Source organism: Solanum pennellii, chromosome 12 (assembly GCF_001406875.1).
Source record: "Solanum pennellii chromosome 12, SPENNV200".
In the NCBI taxonomy this organism is placed as follows: Eukaryota; Viridiplantae; Streptophyta; class Magnoliopsida; order Solanales; family Solanaceae; genus Solanum; species Solanum pennellii.
Genome location: NC_028648.1, coordinates 2,882,672 through 2,906,004, shown reverse-complemented (window position 1 = coordinate 2,906,004; position 23,333 = coordinate 2,882,672). Strand labels below are relative to the sequence as shown.

Here is a 23,333-nt window from a genome sequence, read left to right as displayed (position 1 = left end):
TATGTTTGAACTATCTTAATCTCACTTCCTTCGTTTCATCTATTATAAAAGACACTTAATACTTTTTTTAAAATATCTTCATTCATAATTTAATCTTTCCGATTTTACAGTCTAATCATATCAGCATTACACTAAAATAATGGATCCTTGCCATGATGTATGGAACTAGAAAATCCCAAAACATAGATAACCAATCTATGTCTTCGATCAAATTTGTACATACCTCAAATATTTTATTAGTTATCTACTATCTTCGATGAGTATAATACCAAGTAAAAATAACTATTTTTCAAGCCTTCAACATACCCCAGTGAAATTCCAAAAGTGGAGTCAGAAAGAGGATTGTGTATAAAAAAGTACCCCTACCTTGTGAAAGTAGTGTGACTTTTTTCGATGGACCCTCGGCTTTAGGAAACCATATCACAAAAGATATGAAAAGAAAATACACTAATAGCATAATGAAGAAAAGTAATAAGATAATTGAAGATTTAGAAGAGTGACTATTTTTCAATACAGCAAATTTGCACACTTGCCAGAGGCTTAGATGTGTCATACTGCTCTGGAGGCAATTTGTATTTCTCCTGTACTGATACAACTATCAGAGTGTAAACCGAGGCTGCGTGCATAGATGAGCATTTCATGTAATTCAGAACCTGATATATATTTGAACAAATTCAGCAAACACAGCCAAAATCTGACATGCATAGATGCACATCAGATATCCTGTATTAACAACGAGTCGCTGTCTTAAATCCACGGTTTTAAGGAAAAGATACAAAATACAGGAGAAATGTTTAGTTTTTTCTCATAACTATAACCCTTTTTCTATCTGAAAAGAAATTGTGCCGGATAGATACACATGGCAGACTCGAAATCAGTTTTGCCATTCAACATTTTTTTTGCCTCCAGTTTCCTCTTTCCTGAATCAACCTGTAGCCGTAGGATGAATGCAGCACCTGAAACGTGCCTTTCTGATATTAGTCATGATTTCTGTCTCAGCTGCCTCAAGCATCTTGACAACCTGAGAGAAAGTTGGCCTATTATTGGGGTCAGAATCCCAGCAGCAGGTCATGATATCAGATAAGACAGGCAAACAATCAATGGGGATTGTTGGACGGACGCCTTTGTTGACAACAGCAAAAGCAGCCTGCACAGCAGTCATGTTCTGGAAAGGAAGCAACCCAGTTATGAGCTCCCATAGAACAATGCCAAAACTATAAACATCAACTTTCTGGGTGTATGGCCGGTGCTGGATCATCTCCCTACAAAACAAAGTCAAACATTGGCGGTCCACAACGAAACACGGATGATATTGTTAACAACTTTGAACATCGTTTTTTTTTTTCTGAAAAGAGAAGAAACCAGACACACTTGCCAGAAAATTCACATTGTTAAACAGGATAGGATCTGCATTGTGAATAACTAATTTCTCAAGAGTAAACTTGAAAAGTAACTTCATTTCTCAGTTAATCAGAATCAAAATTTGAGTATACTAGAATTGCACATAGTGTCACAGACTGGCTGTAGTCTCTGCACGTATACGAGTTTTACCAGATATTTAGATCTGGTCCCCACCTACTTTGGCAAAGATCATTCAATATCATATTCTTTTTGGCAAGACAGTGTTGTGGACGGCGAGAGGCGACAAAAGGCGACAAGGGCCTGCCTCGCCACGCGGCGAGGCGAGCGGCGAGGCGCTTGCCTTTTTGAATAAAGGCGCCAATTAATACCAAAAATTAAAAATATTTAATTGCATATTTTATCCAAAGTCTTAATAGCAATAACACATATTAGCAAATATTCAATTCAAAAACCAATAGTAGATACTAAAATGTCTAAAACTTTAAAGACCAAACAATTCAATTAATTCGCTGTTTAGAAATATTGGAATAAATAATTAGGAAAAGAATTTTAAAAAAAAAATTAACACTTGTTACACTTACACAAAGCAGTAAGCACTGCCTGACTGCTGCTTACCAAAATTAAAAAAAAAAATGAAGAAGAAGAACAGAAAAAATAAGAACAGAAGAAGAAGAAGAACAGAAAAAATAAGAACAGAAGAAGAAGAAGAACAGAAAAAATAAGAACAGAAGAAGAAGAGAGAAATCAGAAATGAGAAAACATTACCTGAAAACCTGAAAACAGAGAGTGAGAGTCGCGAGGGTCGTCGGCGAGGGAGAAGAGACGCCACAGCGAGGGAGAGCGAGGGAGCAGAGACGCGACAGCGAGGGAGCAGAGACGCGACAGCGAGGGAGCAGCGACGCGATGGAGGAGAAGAGAAGAGTGAATCGATCGAGAGAGAGAGAGAGAGAGTCGCGATGTGGAGGATTTCAGAAATTTTCAAAAGTAAAAAAAAAAACCCTAATTTTGACTAATTTTATTAAGTCAAAAATTTTTAATCAAAAAGGCGGCGCCTTTCGCTCGCCATTTCAGCGCCATCGATCGCCAGGGGCTCGCCTTTTTCTCCTCGCCTCGCCTCGCCAGAGAATGGCGAGCCACCCTCGCCTCGCCTCGCCTCTCGCCTTTGGCGACGAGGCGAGCGCCTTTCATAACACTGTGGCAAGATCATTCATTATCACATCAAATTAACAAATGCAAACAGATTCATCTGTCTATTTCGCCAAGGAAAGTCTAACATGCATACTAGCCTATTATCACACAGAGAAGAACTATATTACACTGCCACATCATCCACCATCCCAGGGATGTGGTGTTTCACGACTGCACTAGGTCACCAAAATTATCACCACTCACAAGGTCAACCTCCTAAATCCTTTCTGATAGCAAGCATTTCAACAACATTTCATTGCATCTTTATAGTAGTAAATCCTTCTATGTCTGGCATTACTTACTTCCTATAGCTAGTGCGCTTCACTTCTCTCTTTTTGCTTCAAAATCATGGACCTTGTCACATTTTGCATTTCTCGATTCTAAAAACACTACTCTCGGTAATTGGAGGTTTCAAAAAATGATTCAGTTTCATGAGAAGACAACTAAATTTGTATGCGTTTGGTACTTCTTTTTACTTACCCATAACTTGTATGCTTCACTCCTAGCTTTACACTTCAAACTCCACGAATCGCCTTTTGCTTTTAAAAACACTTCTTTCCAGGAAGAATGCTCGGAGGTTACAACAAATGATTTAGGGTCATGAGAGTCAGTACTCCACTTCTGCGTTTCCGTAGAAATTGAGATAATCTTATGGATGGAACAAGTTTATGTAGCAACTCAATGGAGAATCCACATAATCATTGTAGATTCTACAGAACATCACCTAGACGCTTTTTATGCTTTTAAAATGAGGTCTCTTCGTAAAGAATGACAGAAGGTTCCAACAAATGATTAAGATTCATGAAAGATTGAGTGAAATATTCCACTTCTACCTTTCCGTAGAGATTGAGATGGTCTTATGATGTAGTAACTCAGTGGAGAATCACATTATCGTTGTAGACTCTAGTTTTTGTAAGGCCTCTCCTGGAATTCCTTTTGGAAACAGCCAAAGAAGAATGAACTTCTTTCCAACTCAGAGCTAGCAATTGAGTTATGGTGTAACCAGTTTTGTTTTTGATTCATTAATAAGTCACTTAAATATAACAACTGCATAAATAAGTTTGGAGGGATAGAAGTGTTGAAACTTAATTATGTCTAAGAATAGAACTTATTTAGATTTTCCCTTTTGATAATCGAGAAATCCTCGAAGAGCACTAGTGCATGTCGACGATGATTTTGTGAAGTACTTGCAATATACCCCACTAACACAAGTATCAGGTGAAATCACCTAGTGTTTTTGTGCCTGTTCTAAGATTTGAACTAAAGTCTCCCATGCTTCTCTAAGATGCCTGCTAAAAGACCAAAATTTCCACCGCAATGAAGAACTTATCATCTTCATCGGGAGAATGCATCCAAATAAATGGTTAAGTGTCTTAGTTGACAACTCCCAGCACCAGCCACGTCATATTCCATGAACCTTATCAGCCCAAAGTGATTATTAACAGAAAAAGAACTTTTTTTTTTTTAAAGATTAGTTCTTTTCCTGTTAATTATCACTTTGGGCTGATAAGTTCATGGAATATGATGTGGCTGGTGCTGAGAGTTATCAACTAAGGCACTTTACCATTTATTTGGATCAATAAACAGATATGAATAGATACCCACCAAGGTGTAAGGTTTAGGCATATGGGAATAAAGCACTACTTGTGTGATTTAACCCAAATCTCCGCGATTTGCACCTACTTCATTGAAAGCTAAGCCACATCCTTGGATGTGACTAACTTGAATCAAGGTACAAATCACGGACAAGAAGGAAGATCAAAAGGATTGAAATAAATTGAAAGAGAAAATAAAATCGATCAACTCTTTAACCTTCACTAACAGGCACATAACTATGTTAAAAAGCTAACTGGAACAAATAATTTCTCCTCTTAGCAACAACAGCAGGTATACAATAGAAAATATAATCACAATCAGTGAGGTGCCATCAAAAGGACATTCAGGACTTGAACCCATCAACCTCCATACTTTTCACTTTAGTTCTAAAAAATTTTGTTCCATAAAGGGAATCCAGCATGCTACAACAACAACAACATACCCAGTGAACTCCCACTCAGTGGTGTCTTGGGTGGGTAGAGAGAGAGCAGGCGTTACCCTTCCCTCGTGGAGGTAGATGGGTTCTTTTAGAAAGATGTTTGGCTCAAGTAACACATATCAAAGTAGTTTTAAAAAAGAAATAAAACTCCGAAAGTAATGAAGACAGAGAGAGCTCTAATATAGGGTTTGGCGATAAGCCCAAACTGGATCAAAGCGGATTAAACAAGGCTGCTAAAGGGTCTAGATGCTTACGGAGCCATCCAGCGGTAAGTGCCAGTTTCTGGTGTCATTCCTTCAGTCAGCACCTCAATTCGAGCAACACCGAAATCTGCAATTTTGATTGACTTGTCAGCAGCAATCAGTAGATTGTCCGATTTCAGATCCCGGTGAATCAGATTCAGGCCATGCACATACTCCATCCCCCTTGCCACATGTAAGGCCTGCTTAATTGCTAACTTCAATGGCACAGCTCGGTTTTGCCGCCTTGTGAGGAACTGACGCACTGATCCCCCTCTTGCATATTCAGTCACAATACACCACACCATGGGTTTACGGCATGCACCAATAAATCGTACTATGTTTTGATGCTTCAAATTTGCCAACATCATGACCTCCTGCTGAAATTGTTGCTCCATAAGATTAGCCCTCTCAAGATCATTTTCTGGCCTCTCCAGAAGCTTGATGGCAACATCTTCACCATTATAAGTTCCCTTATACAGTTTCCCAAAAGATCCTTGAGCAAAAGCTTGTCCAATGGTAAGCCTCCTCAAGTCAATTGTCCACTCATCATAAATCTCAAGCCCAATGGTGGGGAACTGAGGATCAATCAAGGCTTGAGCGAGGGCATCATCGCTCAATCTAGAAACTCTCCCCCTGACTACGCTAGCAGCAACAGAATAGTTATTGTGGATGTGGTTGTACTGGTGGTTTAAAATATGAGTGTGAGAATCATTTGATCCAACACTGCTGTTATCAACCGACATTGTAACAGAACCTCCAGCATTGCTCATCCCATAACTCTCCGTAGACATGTTTGACCCCTCGCCAAGCTTATAGTAAAAGTTCTGCGACAGGTTTTGATTCAAGTCTGTAAGTCCAACAGATTTTGGAGCCTCCATCATTTTTTCTGATGAGGCAGCAACAGCAGAAAAGTTTCAATCCGACTTATATCTTTTGCACGGGGATTTCTAGAATCAAACCACACCTCCACAGACCCTGCAAAATATGAAAAATGTAAAAGGTTAGGTACATCAAAAATCAATTCTCCTACATAGACTGACAGGGTCAGCTACTTTCAACTCTTCTTTTTTATATAAACTTGGTGTCCGCAGCTTGCATGCACCTCGACTAATTCCACGAGATAATGTAACTTTCCACTCGCAACAAGTACCAAGCAACTCTATCTAACAAAGCTAGGACAGATAGAAAGAAATCACCTAATGTTTTTTGTCTTTGGGGTATTCAACCTGTGACCTCATGGATGTCACCCCTACATTTTTCTTCCAATTACAGGGGGTAAATTTCAAGTAAACAAAAGGTCACCATTCTTATCTACAGCACAAAGATAAGAACAGTGACCTTTTCTTTTTCTTCCAAATAAAAGGTTTTTTATTTCCAAATAAAACAAAACATCACCATAGGCCAAAAGAATCCAAACTATAAGCATAAACCAATATGATAAACTTCCCAAAACCATAGAAAATGAAAGCGATAAACAACTCCAAATTGAACTTCCACCCCTACATCTACATCTTTCTTCCAATAATGATAGAACAAAAGGTCATCATTCTAATCAGGGGCGGAGCCACCTTGGTATCGAACCCCCTTCGGCTACTCCGTGTGTCTATTTTTACGAATTTTGAAACCCTTATTGAAAATCCTGGCTCCGCCACTGATTCTAATATCTTTCATTTTTTATTAATTTCAGACTTACCAAAAATCGAACAACCAAGACGAATTTTTCTGTTTCAATTCCAAATTAAACAAAACATGTTTTCATCTCCAGCTCAAACTACTTCCCTAAACAAAAAAGCTCCAAACTTAAAACATAAAACCCATTAATATACACATCAAACCAACTCCAAAATCACAAAAAACTCCAAATTCAACTTTCACACCTACATTTTTCTTCCAATTATAGGGTTGGGGTGGGGGGTGGGGGTCAATTCCTAGTAAAACAAAAGTTCAACATTTTCATCTCTAACTCAAACTACTTCCCTAAGCAAAAAAAAGCTTCAAACTTTAACTCCAACATCACACACTAAAAGAACTAAACTTTAATTAAATCACGGAAAATTCAGAAAAAATGAATGATCAACGGGCAAAATTAAGGAGAAAAAAGCAAATTTACCTCGATTGTGACTTTAAATTTATAATTCTATTTGTTTTCCGACGCCGATCAACTTTCCGACCACCGGAGCTCCGGAGAAAAATCAAAGTAAAAAACTAAAGAGAAGTGAACCCAAGAAAAATAAACACACACGGAGAAGAGTAAGGTATGAAATGGAAGTTTATGTGGAGCCTACTTTTTGTTTTCAACAAGTTTCATTTATCAAAGTCCGGTTTATTTCGATTGAGCATCTAAATACAACGTAAAAATATTTTTATCGTACATTAGTTTAAAATTTGAGATGAAAAAAGAAAAATGTGTAATCTCAAGTTCGATAATATAAATAAGTTAATTATAAAAGAGTTCAAAATATATCTGAACTTTAATAGAAATTGTTGTAAAAATCTCAAATTCTGTGCAAGACTAATTTCTCATGCATTGTTTAATGGCGTGTTCTAAAGATATATAGGTGCCTAAGTGGACATCATAAATATTATATCGTTATAATAAGGGAAAAGACTCAAATATGTCATTGAACTTTCAGAAAAGGTTAATTTGTTATTCGTTAAAAGTTTGGCTCATCTATGCGTTCAAGAAAAAGACTCATTCATGCCATTATTTTTTAACAGTGGTTTTGCAAAATCATTTTTGACACGTGACCAATTATAATTTGGTCACGTCATCAATTTTTTAAATAAATTTAAAAGAAATAAAGTAATGGCATGAATGAGCTTTTTCTTTAACGGCAATGACATAGATGAGCCAAACTTTTAAAGAATAACAATTGAGCTTTTCCCGAAAGTTTAATGGCATATTTGAGCCTTTTCCCTTATAATAATAACTTGTCCAACTTAACAGTTATATATCTTTTTAAAATGCATTATTAAATATTGCAGGAATTAATAAATCTTACCCAAAGTAATTTGATCAAAATTTAAATATATTTCGTGCTTTTTTTTCTTTTAAAATAGGTTGTGTTATATTTAATTATACATATAAGGAATATACTCATAATTATCATGATAAAATAGATTTAATAAATTTTTCCACTTTGAATTTAAGAAATTAGTAATAAATTAGAATAGACAAGTTTGGTGATTGGACAAATCAAATATTACTAGCTAGATATAATGAACTTTTTCATTTGAAATTAAGGAAAATACTAGTAAATAAGAAGGAAAACAAGGCAAATGTGGTGATTGGATAATTAAATATCATAAGCTAAATTTAATAAGTTTTTCCATTTTGAATTTGAAAAAAAATATCAATAAATAGGAAAAAAAAAAGAGACAAAATTAGTGGTTAGATGAATCAAATCTCGTTTATTACTAATAATGATAATAAATACATGTTACTTTCCTTTTAAGTTTAGTTATATATATATATATATATAAATAGAGATAATTTATTGTAAGAAAAATGACATTAAAAATGTGACATTTTAAATGTGAATGTTTTTATTTGTAGTTAAGCTGAATTTAACATAATTTTTTCGAATTTGAATTTTTAAAAAGTATTTCTAAACATAGAAAAAGGGTCAAGACAATGTTGATGATAAGACAAATTAAACATGTTTAATTCATGAGTAAACACATTTTACTTGTTTTTTTAATTTTGTTACATTTAATCAAATAGGTTTTTTCAATATTTTTTCCCTACCATGATTTAAATAAGGAAATACTAATAATAATAATAATAAATAAAAGAAAGAACCATATAAAATGATGATTGGACAAATCTAACATTTTATATATTCACCAATACACATAATTTAATTATTCCTTGATTTTATAACATATCATAATTTTTAAAAAAATATTACAAGGATGGCATCATTAAATTAGTGGGAATAAAAAATACAATATTAATGAAAATGCAATGAATATTAGTCATCGAAGCTGTGAGTTTTTGATATGGCTAAGTTTAGGATCTAATAGAATCGTCAACAGATTTTTGAAAAATAAAATAAAATAGTGGACTAGCATAATGAAAAATGTTTAAAATTTAAATTCCTATTTCATGACACTATAATATTAAAAAAAAAAAATAGCGTTATTAAAAATATTTAGTTGTCAATAGATTAGATCATATAATTTTCACAAAAAAAACTGATGAATACTTAAAATCCTAAATTTCTATTTCGTAACATTAAAATATCGACTTAAAATATCATATTTTTATTTCGTAATATCAAATCACAAAAAAAAAATCATTAAAAGATATAGGATTATTATTAATTTTCTTATCAAGGAAACATAAAAAGTAGTATTCACATGTTAAATGTCATGTGAGCATGAGTTTCTATATAGGCTCTATTTAAATTATAAATATTTGATCTTTGACTAATGTTACCTATGTACTTATATATATTGTTATGTTCATTAATTAATAAGTCAAAAATTTCATGTCTAATAATGAAGTGATTTACAAGCAACGAGGATATTTTAAAAAGTATTTTCAAGGACAATTATATAAGTAATATTCTTTTATTAACTTAGAACACTATAATTCTGAAGTTAAAAAGAATTGTGAATTATGAATAATAAACGACGAAGTTTATAGCTACAATTTTTATCATATGCACTTGCATTTAATTAAGAATGACAGATATGGCTAACTCTTTGGATCGTTGAGGATAAAATCATTTTTTTATTAATAAATATTTATTTAATCATTATAAAACTTTTCGATACGAATTCAAAATATTATATTAAACTTGACTCGAAAGCAATAATTTGGAAGTTTATATATATGATCCATCCATGTAACATAGTTGTGCCAATTTAATTTATAATGGTTCAATTAATTTGATATGGAACAACATGACAATATCTACTTTTTATGGAATATAAGTCGAAAGCAATATTTTTCAAACTTAGCATATATTTACAATATTCGAATATACCCAAACATATTATAAATTTCACTTAAAATCATGATATGAATATTCACGATTGAAGTATTAAATATTAATTTAATCATCTACAATTCTTTCGAAAATTCAGAGATTGGTTAGATTAGAAAGAGTCAAAAACGAAATAATATCTCGTGAAAATACATATCGTTTAAATATGAACTAATGAAAAATAAATGATTAAAATATTTGTCTTCCATTAAATTTTTTACATATAATCAATAAATTCATAACAGACATGTAGACGTTAAACATTCACAACAATCATTTATTATGATTAACATATATATATATANTATCACTTGGCACGAACATGTAAAAAACATTGTAGTAGAAAAAAATCTACTTTGCATAAATTAATATTAGTTATGTAACGATTTTAGCGCGCATAAATTAATACATAGATTCCACGTAACATAATGTTAGTATTTATTTATCTCGGAAAACAAAAAAAAAGGTGGTCCTGGCGGGGCTCGAACCCGCGACCTTCGGCTCATAAGACCAACGCTCTAACCAACTGAGCTACAGGACCAATGACATTAATAATGATTACATGTCCTATAGTATAACTTAATTATAATAATTATTAATAATGCTTTAAACTTTAATTTAAATCCAAGAATTAGGTGAAAGGAATACAATTAGTTATCTAATTGGGTAGAAAATTCACTTGTAACCTTTTTCAACTTTTTGAAAATCTAAAGAGTACAATCATTTTAGAGATCGAAGGTGTTTGACTAAGCTTTGAAATTTTAAATTAAATATTTATGTATATCTAATGAATTTTTAACACATATATAAGGTTTGAATTAAAACTATGGATTTTTATCAATCGTAATTCAAAGCTTATGATTTATCTATATAATACATATTCAAATCAATTAGATTAATAAACTTTGTACATCGAGTGACTATCTCGAAGTAATAATAATTTTTGAAATATAATATCAAAGATTTTATGAATCAAACGCGAAGGTTCTCTTTGATTCATAAACTTTTAAACATTAAAAATATCTATAGAGACTCGTTAAGTTCAATGTGAGTACTCATCTTGTTGTGTTATAATGTTTACTAGCAGTGATGACTCTTAAAATATTTTTTCTATAAAAAGAAAGAAGAAGTAATAATCAAAATGTACCGATATGATTGGAATGATTTTGAAAAATCTAATTTTAGTTATAATGTCTAGAAAGTCTCACCAAAGTCCAATGCGACTTCACACCGTATAATCATGTCAAATTTTTGTTGTTGACGACTCTTATATAATGTTTTAAAAGAATATAAAAGATTAATCGAACAATACTGATATGATTGACATGATTTTGAAAAATCTAATTTTAGTTGTAGTGTCTTAAGAGTCTCGCTTAAATCCAATACGAGTACTCATCTTATAATATTCTAACTTCCGCTAATAACAACTCTTACACAACATTTTCTAAAAATTATCGAAAAGTAATCAATAAAAGTAATCAATCTGCATCGATATTACACTAATGATTTTAAAATTTTTAATTTTAGTTATACAAAATAGAATAATCAAAATATTAGTATGATCAAATTTCATAAAAGAATCAGGTGAAACGAACCATGCATGCCCCTAGGTTCTACAATTAAAAAACTTAAATTCGAATATTATAATTTTTTTATTAAAAAAAAACAATTTGACTTTTCAAATAGTTACTTGAACTATTTTGTCCAAAAATTCAATCAAATCCTATATAAAAAAATATTGCTATTTGAGATAAATTTAATAGCCATTTGATATTTTAAAGAAAAATGAAAGAATTAGATAATTTTTGAGGAGTTTCTCTTCCCAATATTTTTTTTAAAACAAGGAGGAAAATCTAAAACCCGAGCAACTTACAAAAATGACTATATTTATAATATTATTAAAGTTCAATAGCTATAAATATAATATTTACTAAAAATGACTACACTTTATGTCAATTTCTAGCTACATGTTTGTATTAATTTTTTTTATTATTATTATTATTTATAGAGTGATCTTACAATGCACTAAATAAGTTATGATATGTTTCCTGTCAAGTGCCAACCTTTTATTATGTTCCTAAATCAAAATTTCAATTATTAAATTACCAACTAATAATTACATATTGTATGCGTATCTGATTCATTCACATAATACAATAAGTTGTATTTATATTCCTAAATACAATATATTCACTAAATACTAATTATAAAAGTATTTATAAAATTTTGAATATAAAAGAGTGTTTATGTCTTTTTCTCGTCGTATTTTTGCATATGTTTTTTTATTTATTTTTATTTAAACACTAATACAGTTGTAATTACAATAACTAAATAAGGAAAATGTATTACTTGTACAATTAACATATATATACTTTGAATTCAAATTGATGTTTCTATTTATAAAACTTAAAGTATTGATATATCAAGGATACAAATTATTTATGAAAACTTAATGCATTAATACATCAAACAAGTTAAAGTAGTACAATTTTAGCATATGAATACAACAATTTGAAAAATGGATACACTATTTTTAAACCAAAAAAATGAAACACCAATATACTATACATATGAATACACTGTTTTTAAATAAGAAAATGAAAAAACAATAGAATGTGTATGAATCAAACTGTGTAAGTATATTTAACTGTATAAAAAAATTAAAAAAGCCAACAAAACGTCGATTTTTTTTCAAGTTTTTCCTATAAGACTTGAGGCTTGATGTTAACTTAGGTATTTATTTATAAAAATATAATATTGATGTATCCAACTATACTTGTATTGCCTAATCAGATTGGATAAGTTACTTATGTATCCAGATATACTTGTATTCACAAATCATCATTGCATTAATATTACAATACAATTATCTATGCATATAAGTATTATTAAATATAAACATTTGAACAACGATAACCTAACGACTCTACTGAAATGCGGGTATTTCCCACGCTCCATCTCATAGACCGTCGGGGATCTTTCATCGATGCGCCGGGACAAGAAAATGGCTCCAGCAGTAAAGGTGACACTCTTCGCAAGGAGATAAGCAATTTCTCCATGGAAAGAAAAGTATAAAAAACAATATAATTTTCATGAAAAAGCAATTTCAATCAAAAACCTATAAAAATAGATAAAAATAGATGTATATAAATAAAGTTTTCATAAAAAACGCAGAGAAAATCAGTTAAAATACCTTATAATGAATTGAAACCACAAAAATCGCTCCTAGAATCATTTAAAAAGATCTTGAATTAGAAGGAATTGGGAAAAAATACAAAAAATCTATAATATAGAGATATTGATGAAAGAGAAGGTATTTATATATCATTAACTTTGTTATTTATTATATAGTTATAACCATATAACACAAAAAAATTAAACTACAACTATTTTATTTAAATGTATATTGATGTCTGCTACATTCTGTAGTTTTTTCTAACCCTAATCTACTTACATAATGTCCTAACTTCTACTACTAATTCTTATCAAAACATTTTAAAAAATCATAAATTAATTGAACTATATCGATATCGAAGAAAAAACTATATGATATGTGATTTTGAAAGTCTAGTTTTTCGTTATACAAAATATAATGAATCTATGCTTATTTTCAACTCTGCGAAGCAATAAAAAAACAATGGTCCAACCAAATATACCTTGACATCTTATAGCGGCGTGACTTGGGACGGGAACTGGTCTTCGATGGCCGGAGGGCCGCTCCGGCCATCAGTTGGGAGCGCTGCTCTGTTAAGCCAGCCATAATGAGGGGCGAACCCGCGCCCGCGCGGGTTTGCCCCCTCCTCCCACCATCGAACTCCTCTTTGGGAGCCGACAAGTCTAAATCCTTAGACCATGAGTACTACTATTATTCGTAGTACACATAATACACCACAACCCGCTTTTTATGAACCAAACCAAACACACTATTTGTGTCAAAGGGCTAAAGAATTGTTTGTCCCAATCATCTTATTGCTCCCACTCGGGTTACAAGCTCAAGTAACTAAGCTCAGCAATATGTATTTTCTAGTTGAGGTCTTATAAAATGGATGTAATGGTCTTCTACTACCGATGTGGGACAGGAGATTGATGATTACCGATGAATTAATTGGACTAGTGTGTGAGTTGAGCTTTTATTGCATGTGAAAAATTTGTAGTGTAGTAATTAAGGGTGTGTTCGTCATTTGGTACAAAAGGAAATGTTTTTCTGGAAATTGTTTTTTTCAATTTTTTCATGTTCGATTGGTTATAATGGTTGGAAAACAATTTTAAACAAAACACCCATTTAGCCCTATCGTGATTCGTGACCTCCCAAAGTTTAGAGACTCTGAACAAAAGTCCAGTACAAGTATTCATCTTATCATGTTCTAATTTTTACTATTGACGGCTCTTACAAAACATATTAAGCAAAATATAGAAATTAACTGAACAATATATACATATATAATTCAAATGATTTTGGAAAGTATTAATATCTAGATTCTAGAGTCTTGACATGCTCAATGTGAGTACTCATCTTGTCGTGTTATAGCGTTTACTAGTGATGAATCTTACAATAACATTTTTTTTAATAAAAAAGTTAACAAAAAATCAAAATGTACCAATATGATTGGAATGATTTTGAAAAATCTAATTTCAGTTATAATGTGAACAAGTCTCACCAAAGTCCAATGCAATTTCTAACCTTATCATGTCCTAACTTCTATTGTCGATGACTCTTGCATAACGTTTTAAAAGAATATAAAAGATTAACCGAACAGTACTGATATGATTGGAATATTTTTGAAAAATCTAATCTTAGTTATAACGTCTTGAAAGTCTCACCTAAATTCAATACGAGTACTCATCTAATAACGTTCTAACTTCTACTAATAACGATTCTTACATAACAATTTTCAAAGTTTCCCAATAAGTAAATGATCTGCATCGATATTACAATAATGATTTTGAAAATTTTAATTTTAATTATACAAAATAGAGTAATCAAAATTGAGTATACTACTATTAATCGCATTACTCACACTACACCACAATCCGCTTTTTATGAACCAAAGGGCTAAAGAATTGGTTGTCCCGATCATTTTATTGCTCCCACTTAGGCCACAAGCTTACGTTACTAAGCTCAACAATATGTATTTTCTAGTTGATGTCTTATAAAATGGATGTAATGGTCTTTTACTACCGATGTGGGACAGGAGATTGACGATTTCTGAGGAATTAATTAGACTATATTGTTTGAGATGAGCTTTTTTTTGCATGTAAATTTGTAGTATAGTAATTAAGGGTATGTTCACGGAGAAAAATATTTTTCTGGATTTTTTTCAATATTTTCATGTTCGATTGGTTATAGTTGTTGGAAAATAATTTAAGAAACTCTCGCCAAAACACCCCCGTAGCCCTATTATGATTCGCGACCTCCCCAATGTTTAGAGGCTCTGAACAAAAGTCCAATAGGAGTTTTCATCTAATCACGTTCTAATTTTTACTATTGACGACTTTTACAAAACGTGTTAAGCAAAATATAGAAAGTTAACTGAACAATATATACATATATGATTTGAATGATTTTGGAAAGTATTAATGTCTAGACTCTAGAGAGTCTTGCCAAGTTCAATGTGAGTACTCATCTTGTCGTGTTATGGCGTTTACTAGTGACGACTCTTACAATAACTTTTTTTTTAATAAAAGAGTTGAGAAATAATCAAAATGTACCGATATGATTGGAATGATTTTGAAAGTATAATTTTAGTTAGAGAAAATAGCCAAAAGGCCTCCTAATCTATCACCCAACTCTCTACTACATACTTATACTACACGGGAGTCTTATACCCTCCTGAACATTTTAAAAGTATGATATATACCCTCTTAAAAACTCACGTGCAGATTTGTATTAAAAATTAAGTGGCACGCGCTTGTCACGTAATTTACCTTTTAAAAAATTTAAAAAATATTATGTTTCCCTTTATTTTACTTATATGTTACCCTTCTTCTCTTCCCTTTTTTGCTTATTTTTTTCTTTACTTTGATGAAATGATTTTTCAAACTAGCAAAGCAAACTCAAATTAAGAACCCCTTGAGTGAACTTTTTTTTATAAACCTTATGTACATCAATTGAAAATTCTTCATGATTTTTGTTTAATAAAACAAAAAATAATTAAAAGGTCGATTGATGGTAAAAAGATTTACTATTTGATGTTGTTTGGTAGGATATGCAATGATTTGACTGCATTGAAACTTAGTGATGAACACAAAAAAGTGATAGTTTTTAATATTTGGAGACTTCAGGTTTGATTTTTCAAAGTGAGTTTTGAATTTTGGTTGAAATTATTGAGAGTTTAGCAACTTTAAAGATGAAGTGGTTGGGTCAGGATAATATAACTAAGGGAATTTGTAAATTTCTCCATTAATGACACTAAAATTTGATCCTCTTGACTTTCAATTTAATTTTAATTTTAAGCTATTGCCAATTTTTCAATCGAATCTACCATGAAAAAATTGTGATTCGAGGGTAAAAATCCACTTAATCATGGGATTCTGACGAAGGACTTGGTGGTGGAATGAGTTTCCGTGAATGCTGTTGCTATAATAATGAATAGAGAAAAAAAAGAAGGTAAAAAAAATTGAAAATGAAAGGAAACTATTTTTTTTATAAATTAAAAAAAAACAATCTAAAAATTAAAGTTTTAATTATTATTTTTACTTCTCACTTTGAGAGAGTGAACTGCACTTTCTTTGTCACCTGAGCATTCAGGGAGCAAATAAGTTCATTCAAAAATAGTTTAAGGGGGTAGTAGGACTTCCGTAAAGTATAAATATGTAGTTGAAAATTAGGTAATAGATTAAAGGGTCTTTTGGCTATTTTCTCTTTGAGTTATAATGTCTATAAAGTCTGACCAAGGTCCAATGCGACTTGTCACCTTATCATGTTCTAACTTCTATTGTTGACGACTCTTACAAATTACATCATGTTTAAAAAAAATTATGAAATATTCATTGAACAATATTGATATATTTGGAATGATTTTGGAAAATCTAATTTTAGTTATAATGTCTGGAGAGTCTTGCCTAAATCCAGTATGAGTACTCATCTTATAATGTTCTAGCTTCTACTAACACCGACTCTTACATAACATTTTTCAAATATTATCGAAAAGTAATCAATCTGCATCGATATTACAGTAATGATTTTGAAAAATTTAATCTTAGTTAATCGTTATATTGGTGTGATACAAATTTCATAAAAGAATCAGTTGAACCGTATGCATACCCCTAGGTTTTACAATTTTTTCAAAAAAATCTACTTACATAATGTCTTAACTTCTATTAGTTTCTAAATTAATCGAACTTGTATTGATATCGAAGAAAAACCTATATGATAGGTGGTTTTGAAAGTCTAATTTTTCTTTATAATATAATGAATCTATGCTTATTTTCAACTCCACAAAGCAATAAAAAGATGATGGTCGAACCAACGATAACCTTGACATCTATAGCGGTGTGACTCGGGGACTGTGTGCGGTCTTTGATACCGCTTCTGCGGAGCAGTTGGGTGCCGCAGCGCTCTGTTAAGCCAGCAACAAAGCAGGGTGCGCCACTACGCACACTACACCACAATCCGCTTTTTAATGAACCAAACCAAACACTATTTGTGTCTTATAACACCGATGTGGGACAGGAGATTGATAATTAGTGAAACAATTAATTGGACTAATGTTTGAGTTATGAGTTTCTCGTTACACCTTTTTTTTCATGTGAAAAAACTCGAAGTATAGAATAGTAATTAAGGGTGTGTTCATCGTCCGGTATGGAGGAAACTATTTTTCTCGAAATTGCTTTTAAATTTTTTCATGTTCGATTGATTATACTATTGAAAAACAACACCCCGTATCCCTATCCTGACCACCCCAATGTTTAGAGACTCTGGCCAAAAATCCAATACAAATATTCATCTTATCACGTTCTAGCTTTTACTATTGACGATTCTTACATAACGTTTTAAACAAAATCTAGAAAATTAATTGAACTCATGTTATCACTTCCTAACTTCTCCAAGTGACGGTTTTTACATAATACTTTTTAAAGAATTGTCGGAAACTAGCTACCGATATATTGAACTAATTTGGAAAAGTGTAATTTCATTAATATTCAGAGAGTCTCGATAGTGTATCGATATTGAAGAAAAACCTATATGAATGTTATTGATACGAATCAAACCAAACCATTACAATCCTAATTAAAAAGATGATGGTTCAAACCAACTAACAGACAACTCTATGTAGAGTGGTTTGACTTTGGGAAAGCTCGTCGAACAAGCCTCAAACTTCAGCCATTGGGCGGGAGCGCTTAGCCCCCCCACAACAAGGAGGGGCGAGTACCCGATTCAGTCTCGGGAACTCAACTCTCACTGTTATGTCAGCTCCCGGGGAGGGCTGCTCTGTTAAGTCAGTGGCTAGGCAAATCAACCTAGCCCCCACTCACCGGGGGAGAACACAACGTCCAATTCCGAAGAACTGGTTGTCCGAATCATCTTATTGCTCCTACTTAGGTTACAAGCTCAGCAATATGTGTTGTCTAGTTGAGGTCTTATAAAATAGGCGTATTGGTCTTATAATACCGATGTGGGACAGGAGATTGATAATTCGTCGTCCAGTATGGAGGAAACTATTTTTCTCGAAATTGCTTTTCAATTTTTTTTTATGTTCGATTGGTTATAATTGTTCAAAAACTCTCGCTAAAACACCTCGTATCCCTATCCTTACCACCCCAATGTTTAGAGACTCTGGCCAGAAGCTCAATACGAGTATTCATCTTATTACGTTCTAACTTTTACTATTGACGATTCTTACATAACGTTTTAAACAATATACAGAAAATTAACCAAACAATATTATGATATGATTTGAATGATTTTAGAAAGTCTAATACTATTACAGTAGTCTCGCTAAAATTCAAGACGAGTATTCATAGTGTATTGATATTGAAGAAAAATCTATATGAATGTTATTGATACGAATATTATAAAATAACTAATTAATCAAACCAAACCATAATTCAAACTTTTTATAGTGACTATCTTATCACATTCAAACTTCTACTAGTTGCTACATAATGGACTTATAAAAAGATGAACGTCCAACCAACGACAGCCAGGCAAATCTAGTAGCACACAACCTGGCCAGCACTGGTTTCTGGTCTTGACAGCACTTAACGCTGCTCTGTTAAGCCAGCCTTGGCACCTTAGACTCTCACCAAAACCTCAACACGAGTACTCATCTTATCACGCTCAAACTAATACTAGTAACTATATAACCAACGACAGCCAGGCAAATCTCGCTCAATCAGTTTTGACAAAACCTGGCTGGGCACTGGTTTCTGCTCTTGACAGCACTTCTGCGCCATCAAACAGGTAACACTGCTCTGTTAAGTCAGCCCAGGAGGTGCACCTCAGCACCTTAGACTCCCGCCAAAACCTCAACACGAGTACTCATTCTGTCACGCTAAAACTAGTACTAGTAACTATATAACTAACGAAACAATAAAAAAACGATAATCCAACCAACGAAAGCCTTACAAATCTTGTACCAGTAACCATATTACCAACGGAAAACCTCGAGTCGAGTACTACTCATTCTATCACGTTCAAACTAGTACTAGTAACTACATAAGTATGATGGCTAACCAACGAAAGCGTAACAAAAATAGTACTAGTAACTATATATATAACTAACGAAACTATAAAAAGATGATGGTCCAACCAACGAAAGCCTGACAAATCTAGTAGCACGCAACCTAGCCAGCACTGGTTTCTGGTCTTTGACAGCACTTCTGGGCTATCACACGGGAGCGCCGCTCTGTTAAGTCAGCCCCAGGAGGTGCTTCAATGGCACCCCATCTACTCCCACTCTACGCCAACTCCATCAAGGATTGGCACACAGTCAGTATAATTACTGACTCAATACCAAGAAACCAACTAAACCAACACACACTAAATTTGTCAAACTGATTGTCCCAATCACCTTATTGCTCCCACATGGATTACAAGCTTAAGTTACTAAGCTCAGCAATATGTACTTTTTAGCTAAGTTATTATAAAATGAATTAATTGGCCTTTTCCTATCGATGTGGGACAAAAGACAGTATAATAGTCTACAGGAATAAAAACAAAGATTTGGTCATTTGGATTAACAATAATAGGAATTGAGTTAGTTTGCAAAAGAGGTTCTAAATTTTACTCAATGGTTCCTAAATTTCTCCATTAATGACACTAAAATTTGATCCTCTTGATTTTCAATCTAATTTTAATTTTAATTTTAAGCTATTGCCAATTTTTCAATTGAATCTACCATGAAAAAATTATGATTCGAAGGTAAAAATCCACTTAATCATGGGATTCTGACGAAGGACTTGGTGGTGGAACTAAGTTTTCGTGAATGCTGCTGCTATAATTAAAAAAAAAAGAACAATTTGACTTTTCAAATAGTTACTTGAACTATTTTGTCCAAAAATTCAATCAAATCCTATATAAAAAAATATTGCTATTTGAGATAAATTTAATAGCCATTTGATATTTTAAAGAAAAATGAAAGAATTAGATAATTTTTGAAGAGTTTCTCTTCCCAATATTTTTTTTAAAACAAGGAGGAAAATCTAAAACCCGAGCAACTTACAAAAATGACTATATTTATAATATTATTAAAGTTCAATAGTTATAAATATAATATTTACTAAAAATGACTACACTTTATGTCAATTTCTAGCTACATGTTTGTATTAATTTTTTATAATTATTATTTGTAGAGTGATCTTACAATGCATTAAATACGGTATGATATGTTTCCTGTCTAGTGCCAACATTTTATTATGTTCCTAAATCACTCAAATTTCAATTATTAAATTACCAACTAATAATTACATATTGTATGCGTATCTGATTCATTCACATATAATACAATAAGTTGTATTTATATTCCTAAACACAATATATTCACTACATACTAATTATTAAAGTATTTATAAAATTTTGAATATAAAAGAGTATTTATGTCTTTTTCTTGTTGTATTTTTGCATATGTTTTTTATTTATTTTTATTTATACACTAATACAGTTGTAATTACAATAATTAAATAAGGAAAATGTATTACTTGTACGATTAACATATATATACTCTGAATTCAAATTGATGTTTCTATTTATAAAACTTAAAGTATTAATATATCAAGGATACAAATTATTTATAAAAACTTAATGCATTAATACATCAAACAAGTTAAAGTAGTACAATTTTAGCATATGAATACAACAATTTGAAAAATGGATACACTATTTTCAAACCAAAAAAATGAAACACCAATATACTATACATATTAATACACTGTTTTTAAGTAAGAAAATGAAAAAACAATAGAATGTGTATGAATCAAAGTGTGTAAGTATATTTAACTGTATAAAAAATTGAAAAAGCCAACAAAACGTCGATTTTTTTTCAAGTTTTTCCTATAATACTTGAGGCTTGATGTTAACTTAGGTATTTATTTATAAAAATATAATATTGATGTATCCAACTATACTTGTATTGCCTAATCAAATTGGATAAGTTACTTATGTAACCAGATATACTTGTATTCACAAATCATCATTGCATTAATATTACAATACAATTATCTATGCATATAAGTATTATTAAATATAAACATTTGAACAACGATAACCTAACGGCTCTACTGAAATGCGGGTATTCCCCACGCTCCATCTCGTAGACCGTCGGGGATCTTTCATCGATGCGCCAGGACAAGAAAATGGCTCCAGCAGTAAAGGTGACACTCTTCGCAAGGAGATAAGCAATTTCGCCATGGAAAGAAAAGTATAAAAAACAATATAATTTTCATGAAAAAGCAATTTCAATCAAAAACCTATAAAAAAGATGAAAATAGATGTATATAAATAAAGTTTTCATAAAAAACGCAGAGAAAATCAGTTAAAATACCTTATAATGAATTGAAACCACAAAAATCGCTCCTAGAATCATTTAAAAAGATCTTGAATTAGAAGGAATTGGAAAAAAATACAAAAAGTCTGTAATATAGAGATATTGATGAAAGAGAAGGTATTGATATATCATTAACTTTGTTATTCATTGTATAGTTATAACCATATAACATAAAAAAAATTAAACTATAGCTATTTTATTTAAATGGATATTGATGTTTGCTACATTCTGTAGTTTTTTCTAACCCTAATCTACTTACATAATGTCCTAACTTCTACTACTAATTCTTATCAAAACATTTTAAAAAATCATAAATTAATTGAACTATATCGATATCGAAGAAAAAACTATATGATATGTGGTTTTGAAAGTCTAGTTTTTCGTTATACAAAATATAATGAATCTATGCTTATTTTCAACTCTGCGAAGCAATAAAAAAACAATGGTCCAACCAACGAATACCTTGACATCTTATAGCGGCGTGACTTGGGACGGGAACTGGTCTTCGACGGCCGGAGGGCCGCTCCGGCCATCAGTTGGGAGCGCTGCTCTGTTAAGCCAGCCATAATGAGGGGCGAAGGGTTTGCCCCCTCCTCCCACCATCGAACTCCTCTTTTGGGAGCCGACAAGTCTAAATCCTTAGACCATGAGTACTACTATTATCCGTAGTACGCATAATACACCACAACCCGCTTTTTATGAACCAAACCAAACACACTATTTGTGTCAAAGGGCTAAAGAATTGGTTGTCCCAATCATCTTATTGCTCCCACTCGGGTTACAAGCTCAAGTAACTAAGCTCAGCAATATGTATTTTCTAGTTGAGGTCTTATAAAATGGATGTAATGGTCTTCTACTACCGATGTGGGACAGGAGATTGATGATTACCGATGAATTAATTGGACTAGTGTGTGAGTTGAGCTTTTATTGCATGTGAAAAATTTGTAGTGTAGTAATTAAGGGTGTGTTCGTCATTTGGTACAAAAGGAAATGTTTTTCTGGAAATTGTTTTTTTCAATTTTTTCATGTTCGATTGGTTATAATGGTTGGAAAACAATTTTAAGCAAAACACCCATTTAGCCCTATCGTGATTCGTGACCTCCCAAAGTTTAGAGACTTTGAACAAAAGTCCAGTACAAGTATTCATCTTATCATGTTCTAATTTTTACTATTGACGGCTCTTACAAAACATATTAAGCAAAATATAGAAAATTAACTGAACAATATATACATATATAATTCAAATGATTTTGGAAAGTATTAATGTCTAGATTCTAGAGTCTTCCCTTGCTCAATGTGAGTACTCATCTTGTCGTGTTATAGCGTTTACTAGTGACGAATCTTATAATAACGTTTCCTTTAATAAAAAAGTTAACAAATAATCAAAATGTACCGATATGATTGGAATGATTTTGAAAAATCTAATTTCAGTTATAATGTGAGAAAGTTTCACCGAAGTCCAATGCGATTTCTAACCTTATCATGTCCTAACTTCTATTGTCGACGACTCTTGCATAACGTTTTAAAA

The 23,333-nt window shown here is 31.9% G+C and overlaps 1 protein-coding gene and 1 non-coding gene across 2 annotated transcripts; both read right to left on the bottom strand.

Moving 5' to 3' along the window:
* Nucleotides 1-635: 635 nt before the first annotated feature.
* On the bottom strand, nucleotides 636-7,092 carry LOC107007564 (serine/threonine-protein kinase STY13-like). Its single transcript, XM_015206238.2, has 3 exons — nucleotides 6,938-7,092; nucleotides 4,840-5,802; nucleotides 636-1,262 (listed from the first exon to the last, which is right to left on the bottom strand). The coding sequence occupies exons 2-3, from the start codon at nucleotides 5,706-5,708 to the stop codon at nucleotides 926-928; spliced, it is 1,206 nt and encodes a 401-aa protein (XP_015061724.1). The 5' UTR covers nucleotides 5,709-5,802; nucleotides 6,938-7,092; the 3' UTR covers nucleotides 636-925.
* Nucleotides 7,093-10,288: 3,196 nt separating this feature from the next.
* Nucleotides 10,289-10,362, bottom strand: TRNAI-UAU. The gene has a single exon. It is a non-coding gene; the product is annotated as a tRNA-Ile (tRNA).
* Nucleotides 10,363-23,333: the final 12,971 nt, after the last annotated feature.

What these genes read in the sequence shown, in the direction of transcription:
- LOC107007564 (XM_015206238.2), bottom strand. Translation starts at nt 5,708, where the DNA reads ATGATGGAGGCTCCAAAATCTGTTGGACTTACAGACTTGAATCAAAAC. An exon ending in ACTTACCGCTGGATGGCTCC is followed by an intron (nt 1,263 to 4,839) that starts GTAAGCATCTAG and finishes TTTGTTTTGTAG; the next exon opens with GGAGATGATCCAGCACCGGC.